The sequence below is a fragment of the Macrosteles quadrilineatus genome, unplaced genomic scaffold, assembly GCF_028750875.1.
Source record: "Macrosteles quadrilineatus isolate MER2022 unplaced genomic scaffold, UCM_ALF_1.0 Scaffold_3__2_contigs__length_128488019, whole genome shotgun sequence".
Classification (NCBI taxonomy): Eukaryota; Metazoa; Arthropoda; class Insecta; order Hemiptera; family Cicadellidae; genus Macrosteles; species Macrosteles quadrilineatus.
Genome location: NW_026542596.1, coordinates 83463514 through 83471864, shown reverse-complemented (window position 1 = coordinate 83471864; position 8351 = coordinate 83463514). Strand labels below are relative to the sequence as shown.

Below are 8351 nucleotides of genomic sequence, written 5' to 3'. Positions count from 1 at the left end.
AATACAGTCATATAAAACGAATAAATTTTTGTTAACTTGTTAAAAAGGGATTTTAAATTTCATTGAGTGTAACCAAAATCAGCTAATCACGCCCAAAGCCTGACGATTGCTCCCAAATTACATCTACTAACAGACAACAAAAATTGTTATGCCTCTACCGATTCTGATTTATTAAAAAGTATCGGGCCATCATATACTGCCTGACTTTTAGCAGGATTTTGTCGTACTGGGATTCACTCCGCAATGCAGTTTTTTCACATGAAATTCATTGGTTTGCATCGAATGGCACCAACAAATGATTATAAGGTTCGGTAAATTAATTTCAAAATCAACTTATCATGCAAACACGTGGGCAGTGGGGAGTATGGACAATTATTCAGGAATCTGTGTGTACAACCGAATTGGGCTAAGGAAAAAGAAACGAATACTATCTGCTTTTGTGTTAACACAAACATATGCCCTATATTATTTTAATTGGTTGCAGGAATTATTTAAAAGCAATTATATGTAATTTAATGTAGTTAAGTTTTAATATAATTAAATTTTACATTTTTTAGATACAAACCTTTTCGTAGATTAAGGGCACATATAGGCTACATCTCTTAAGTGAATGTGTATAGAATTCGCCTTATGCAGATTTGTTCTAAAACGCACGGGATTAAAAGGTTATTTGATTTATCGGGCTAGGCTCTTAGGATAGTAAAGTCTTTTGCGTATTATTACGCTACATATTATTAAAGTTTACTTTTCTCTTAAAACATTTACAGAATGTAGGCTATTTAATTTAAAAATTAAAGCAAAAAATATAATACATAAATTCATGCGGGGATTTATATACATTTATCAACAGTGTCATGATAAAATAACACAGTAATTGTACCTTTATTGACATAAACTAGTTAAGTAACATCTTACTTCTTACTAATATTATAAATGTGAAAGTTTGTGTGTTTGTTTATTTGTTTGTTTGTTTGTTTGTTTGTTTGAAGTTCAATCACGCATTAACTACTGGACGGATTCGGCTGAAATTCGGCATGATGATAGCTCACATTCCCGATTAACATATAGGCATATTCTTATCTCAAAAATCCTTTCGGGCTCCGCCCCAGTGGCTCTGTAGCTCCCCATGTTAACCTTATGAGTAGTCATATTTAAAGGGAATTAAAGAATTTAGTCAGCTGTTTCAACTAAAAAAGTTGGTTCTATGATATGCAAAAGTATTAAAGGTTATGAGATTTATCAACAGGGTGCAGCACTATTATTTTTGTATGTATGAAAACAGCTAATTTGAATCAAGCAGCAACAAAAAATCGTGATACGCAATGAGAACTGTCAAAGCTAGATTGTTAATACTTATGTTTATGTTTTTAATTTCATGAATAATTTGTGATATTTTGCGAATCTTTAATAATTTATTTTTCTCTAATTGTTTAACTGAAGTGGTAGAACATTATGGCTATGGTAGATGTGTAATACTATACAATACCGTAAATTTAAAGAAAGAAATTTCATCAAACTGCGTCCTCCCCCATTGTAAACGCAGAGCTTGAGTATAAATTAATGCAATAATCATTTTATACTTATATGCCAATCCCGTACGAAGGACGGGTACTCTGCTAGTTATATATAAATTGATGTGTATGATTAATATAATTTCAAATGATGAGAAACCCACACCAAATAAATTAAATTCAAAACGTTCTTGTTGTTTGTCACAACATAGGAAATTGTTTGAGAACTTATGTAAAGCATGATGTGTCATGGTAAATGGATGTGAAACCTTTTGTTTATGAAACATTTCCCAGAAGGGATATTATCGTTTGAAATGTTAGTAACATTCTTCATGTCAGCATTGTATGTTTATTTGTTACATAGAACCTTCAGTTCGCTTCAATTTATATCTCCTGTATTTTGCAAAGGAACGTTCGAACATTATTACATAAAAAAACACACACACATTTGTGCAATTGCGGCCTTTTAGTAACTGTAGCTGCAAAATGTCCTAATATTTAAAGAAGCAGTTTTTAAGATTTTTATTTATAAGTGTATCTAACATTAACTTAAAACTAACTTAATACATTTACGAAACATGGGGGTATATAGTCTTGCAGGATGGAAAATAGTGTTAAATTTCAGGTCATAAAGTTTATTCTTTGGTATTCTTATATCATTGATATTTACCTTTCGTCTACAAAATGATAAAACTACTCAGTTTTGCAGGAATCCATAACCTGTGTTCTCGTTGTTTCCGGTCTGAATGAAATATATTTCGTTGAATTTACTATTATTTAGGTATATGTATATCAGTAGTATATCTTCATCTATGCATAACCTAGAAAACACATCTTCCTAAAACGTTTTCACCTTCGATTAGTCGCATTTCTCGAGGGGGAAAACTGAGAAATGTCAAAGACCAATTTCATTATATCTTGATTCAGGGATCCCTGGAAAATCAAAACAATATGATTACCTTTGTGTCAGAATACATGAGGAATGGTTTGAAGAATATCTTCATAACGATGCGATGGAATGTAATATTGCCATCTTATTGTTATTGCTATGTTACATTTGCTTACTGTCAAAATGACTTTCTTTCTATTCCCTTTGTAGTTACGTGACTATACAAATTTATTAAATACCAAAAACCATCGACTTTAGATACATAAAAGACGTCTAATTCTTAAAAAATATAAAATATATCTGCGTGTACTTTTATACTTCAGTTTGCTGATGTCTACAATGTGTTTGATGATGAAAAACAGGGCCAAGCAGTTGTTTGGAAATCTGTAGTTGTATGTGATCATAAAGAACTTCAATAAAGTTGATAAAATGTAAGTTATTTGATGTGAATAAACATAATATATTCTTAAGTTGATCGAATAGGAAAATATAATGAATATGTAAAACAGTTTAAGTACAATGTTTCCCAGTAAAAATGAGGTTAAACCATATTTTAAATCATGGATTATGACCCAAATTTATATGCCAAATTCGTGTTTCTTGTACATTATTCAGTGTTATTTTTTTCTTCTACGAAACCCTTCGGGTGAATAGGACTTTTGAAATTTGTTCGAACTAGATCCCAACTGATGATGAACTTCGGGTTTGAAATCGATTTCGTTGGATCGACAACATTTATGATTGCTAAGGTAAGACCTCATCATAATTTTTTGTTATTAATAAATTTCCCTTTTTTACTATCAGTTTTTACAAATTTCTTAATGCATCTTTAGTGCCTTAGGAATACTATGTTGCTTTCACTTATGTTTCATACTATAAATATTTGAGTGTTAAGCAAATATAACTAATTCCCGAGTCCCAATATAGTTCATATTGAATCTCTAAAACGCAAAACAAACAATTGGACTTAGTAAGTGTACTATTATAAATTTTAAAAAGTTTAGCAGATGTTGTTCAATTTGTTAAAAACCTAATATTAACCCCAAGAAAACGTAATTTATGGAATTATTTCAAAGTAATATAATTTTGTGGTAGTGAAAGAACGTTTCACGTTTTGTGAAGTATAGATTGACCACTGTTAAGGAAATGTTGTATAGCGTTTGTCCGTTATGAAACTGCTTTAGTTTATTTCCAAAAGTTGTAAAAGAAAATCAAACTTTCCTAAAGAACGTCTTCAAACTGTCTCTAGACCAAGATATATGTTGAGCGGCACAAAGCCAATCCCAAAGTTTTCCTTTGATTCTCTGTGTCTCCAACCTCCAATTTTTGCTATTTCAAAAATAACGAGTGGCAAACAAATGTTATGACGGAGATAAAAATAACATTACAGGAATAATAAAATCTTTCTATTCTTACAATTTAAACAATAAGTAACTGCACGAAGTAAAATGCAATAAGTAAGTACGTATGTACGTAATTAAGTAAGTATGTAGTATAAGTATGTTTAAGTATATGCAATAAGTAGAATGCACATATGTTATTTATAGTAAGAAAAAAGCTGTTAATACATTTTTTCTTGAGAATTAATCTTCTATTTCTATTTTCTTAAACGTCCAAATTGCATTGCGAAATATTTTATAATTGTTTGATAATAAAAAAAGGAATTAGTACTTCCAATCCTTTTAGGACGACAATTACTTTTATCTGTAGCCTTTTATTGACTTTTACATTAGTTTGGTCTTAATGGTCAGTCCACTTTTCTTCGAAGCAATTGCCGTTCATAACACATGATTAATAAAAATACACATTGCTCATGAAAAAAGGGTAAATATATCATAGGCATGTTTTATACTGTATGTATTTAATGATATATTTTGAAAGATACAATTAAACAGATTTTTTATTTAGACGAGTTAAAAAATAAACTTTTTTCTTACATCAAATTAACTTACGTATTTAAAAACAAAATACACTTTGACCAAAATTGTATCACGAAAGTCTTCGACTTAATAGGGTGACTTTAAGATATTCATTGATTTGTTAAAATATATTTTCATATATTTTAATCAACTCCTAAATTATTTGGAATATGTTTACTTATATGCATACTATTACAAAGTGTGTGTGTGATATTTTTTAATAGTCGTCAAACTTTTTCATATTAATCATATTTAGGTGCTTTTATAGGTTAACCATCATGCATCATTTGAAAAGTAAAACATATTTTGGAGCCATCTGTTGTTTATATCTTGTTTAAATTGAATAAATAAAATTACGTCAATGACGAAACAAACATCAATACAACTATTATACAAAAACCACATGAAGCACCCGTTTTGTCCTTAAAGTTCCTACCAAGATTCAGAACTAAATGTGGAACTATAAAACGAGTTAACATTCCAATCTAAAATCTAAACACTCACAAACTCTGGACAATGAACGTTATAAACACAACTAAAATACTGTTTTAAATTACAATTGACATTACAGAGAACAAAGCTTTATTTTAACGTAAAATAAAAAATACAAACGTTTTTAACTAAAACAAAACATTGACATGCTATTCTTTTATTAAGTTTATAAACTTATTAATATTCCCACCAATACGTATAGTAACCTCCTAATAAATTTTACATAAAAATAATTTACATCAAATATTTACACTATAATCTAAATAATAGTTAATATTGTTATGGTCCCTATCAATGGTAACTATCCACCCAGCTAGCCGTGTCAATTATTACCCTAATTAAAGGTAATACAACAGATTACATTTTCAATAGTTTTTTTTTTAATTTTAAAATATCACGATTTTAATCAAACATTAATATTTATTTCTCTACATTAATACAGTTACACATTTGATAAGAAAAACCATTTAGATCAATCCCGGTTCGAAAACGTAGGGGAATCACGAATAAATGAAATAAATGTATTTACAAAAAATATAATTTATTTCAATAAATTATATTAGGTTTTTGATCATTATATGTGGACGGACCAGTAGTAGTAAGCTCCTTTGTATTTAATTCCAATCAATAGCTCGTTATTTTGAGAAAACAGTTTAATTTGGCTTGAGTTTCCCTTGATAACACTGACAATAAAACATATTAACTGAGTACGGCCCACAACCAATTTATACGATTATTTCTTACATATAATTATCCAGCCATTCACTTATTATCAGTAAAAAATGGGAATAGGTGACTTGGGAAAAATTTCATAAAATTGAATTCATTCTGCTAGAATGACATAGATAGAAGGGCTTGATTATAAATACGATTGCATAAAAAATGGAAACTGTTCAGTAAATACACACAGGGTTCACAAAACGTAATAATCAGCTGACCTTTGAACTGAGTAGGAACAACTAAGAAGTAAGTTTGTTTTTAAATATCTCTAAAATAAGACACACTAACCAGAATATACAGTGAACAAAATTGAAGAGGTTTTACATTTAACTATTGATTTCGCACGATACTAAAAAAGTTTATTATTATTGTGGTGTTCATTATATTTTACATATTAGGACATATTAAATTAGCACTTTGTTACGTCATAATTGAGGTTGTTTATTACTAAAAGAGTCATTTAAAAACTTATTAAATCATAGATTTTACGAGATTGAAGTTTCACTTTTAACGCAATTTACCAAATTTGAATAGATCTAGTGATATTACTTACAGTTATCATTATCTTAATACCCAAGAGCAGACGACAAAACGTAGAACGTTTATCTTGTGTTTGTAAGAAGATACTAGAGTACCTAATAACTGGAATACACAGAGCTAATGGTTACAATAGAGTTGGTGTTTACATGAGAATAATTGAAGAACATCGAACATTTAACTATATTGTTAAGAAAAAACTACATTTATATCATATAAGTATTTCATTCTCTATACAGTATATGATAAACGTATATACACGTATATAAACGTATATAAAGTATATACGACACTTCAACAGTAAACACAGCCAGTGGTTGAAATATACAATCTACACAGATGGACAATTCCTTCATAATAACTAATATTATTTACAACTTAGATTTCTCAAAACTATTTACAGATCCAACTTCCATAAAGGTATCTATCTGTCTTTTGGCACATCACTAAAATATATCGACTAGAAGTTGAGCACCAAATACAAGACATTTTACTTTGAAGTTGCAATTTTAATATCAACTTGTCTTTTCTATTTGGCTTCCATATTACATGTAACAAGAAAACAGCATGCTTACCAGATGCTTACAAAGAGTATTCGTTGTAAATTTATAAAACATATTTTAATTATTCTCAACTGTTTAACTCATCTAAACTCAAGAATTGGAACTGAATTCACTCACTTTGGATAATATTATATTTGTTGTCTTAAACAATTAATTCTTGAAAGCATCATTTTCAAATAAGATTTACCACTTTTTAACAATCTAGTTTAATGTTGCACATGTAATAAGGGACATTTTCATGAAGAAACAACATCAAGAGTATCTCAAACATTTTAAAGTTAATAAGACGTGTTCATCAATACATAATTTTATACCCGCAGCCTTAACAACATAATCTTCATTTCTAACGCGACCTTTTTTATTTTTTATCAACGCCTACATGGACCAAACATTAAGGCAGTTGAAGAAATTCGTAGGAAGAAAATTGTAAAGCGTTGCTTGGCTAGAAGGGCTGATGCTTCACAAAATATGTGGTGGTTAAATTTATCACGTGTACATTGGATTATTAAAGAATTATTTGATAACTATTTGAATAATGGCAAGGTCCTGTTAGTTCTCTTTTGAATAATGGCATGTCCTGTTGTATCATTTGACTGCAAACATACGAAATGTTAGCTCGACAAAAACAAGTTTGGCGTATGGCCCCACTTGAATTAATATGACTGTTAACACAATGAACAATTCCGGCATTTCCAGTGTTCAAAACGCATTGCTGTCGTAAAATCGACGTAAACAACTCATGTATGATAAAATGTTACAATTTGGATTACCTTGCTTTGTGATCCTGAGTTGATCTTAGTGGATTAGACCAACGTTTAATGGTCTTTTAACCATTAACCTTACCTGTACAAACCAAGCTGCAGGTCTGGTTACGACATTGTTTGTGAGTCAACAGGGCATTATTCTCTGTTATGTTATTAGTGACTTGGTCAATCGTCAATGACCGAAAAGCTTGATGAAATCCTAAATCTTGGAACTTGAATCAACGCAGTATAGCATTATGGTATTGTAATCCTGCTTATCCCATTTAACGTGATCCATGAAAACAACTATAATATGTGATCAGTAAATCTTCCCGTAATTCTTTTCATGTTTCTCTATGACATGACGTTATTATCAATCCCCATTTGCAGTTTCTCCCGTTCAGTCCCGGTCACCTTCGTCGTCAGAGTCAACATCCACGGAGTCTCCTCTCCCGACCTCCATGTCTACAAGCCTGAAGGTCTCCAGGAACTCGTTGAGGTCCACCAGGCCATCCTTGTTGATGTCCATACTCTTGCAGATGTCCAGGGCCTCGTCCTGGGGATGCTGAAGATGCTCTCCCAGCAACTCACACGCGTCCTTGAATTCCTCCAAGGATATGTAACCTGAAAGAGAAAACAGTGGAGGTGAAAAAGTGCAGAAAAGTGGGTTTAACTTTTTTTTCTAAAAAAATACTAAATTAATTTTGGTGAGTAGTTGATCTATATTTGCATTTGAACTTGAATTTTAGTTCAAGCATACAATGTTAATTTCATAAAAGAACACGTTATCAATTCATTTTTTCTTTACTTTCGTCCAGTGATAATTTTTTTGTAATAATTAATATATATTTTAACCGTTCTTTACCTCTTAAAGTGACGTGGTCATGATGATCCAGGAGATAATTAGTTCGCTGGGGCTGTACTAAGACTCTCCTTTAGTATTATAGGATATTTAATAGGAGTTGTGAGCGTTACGA

The 8351-nt window shown here is 30.5% G+C and overlaps 1 protein-coding gene across 1 annotated transcript in view; it reads right to left on the bottom strand.

The window, feature by feature from the left end:
• Positions 1-4271: 4271 nt before the first annotated feature.
• The window catches only part of LOC128990625 (serine/threonine-protein phosphatase rdgC-like), a 76635-nt gene continuing 72555 nt past the window's right edge, over positions 4272-8351 (bottom strand). Inside the window, exon 16 of the mRNA XM_054413098.1 lies at positions 4272-7998. Within this exon, the coding sequence (XP_054269073.1) occupies positions 7775-7998 (224 nt within the window). The 3' untranslated portion in view covers positions 4272-7774. The remainder of the gene's footprint in view (positions 7999-8351) is intronic.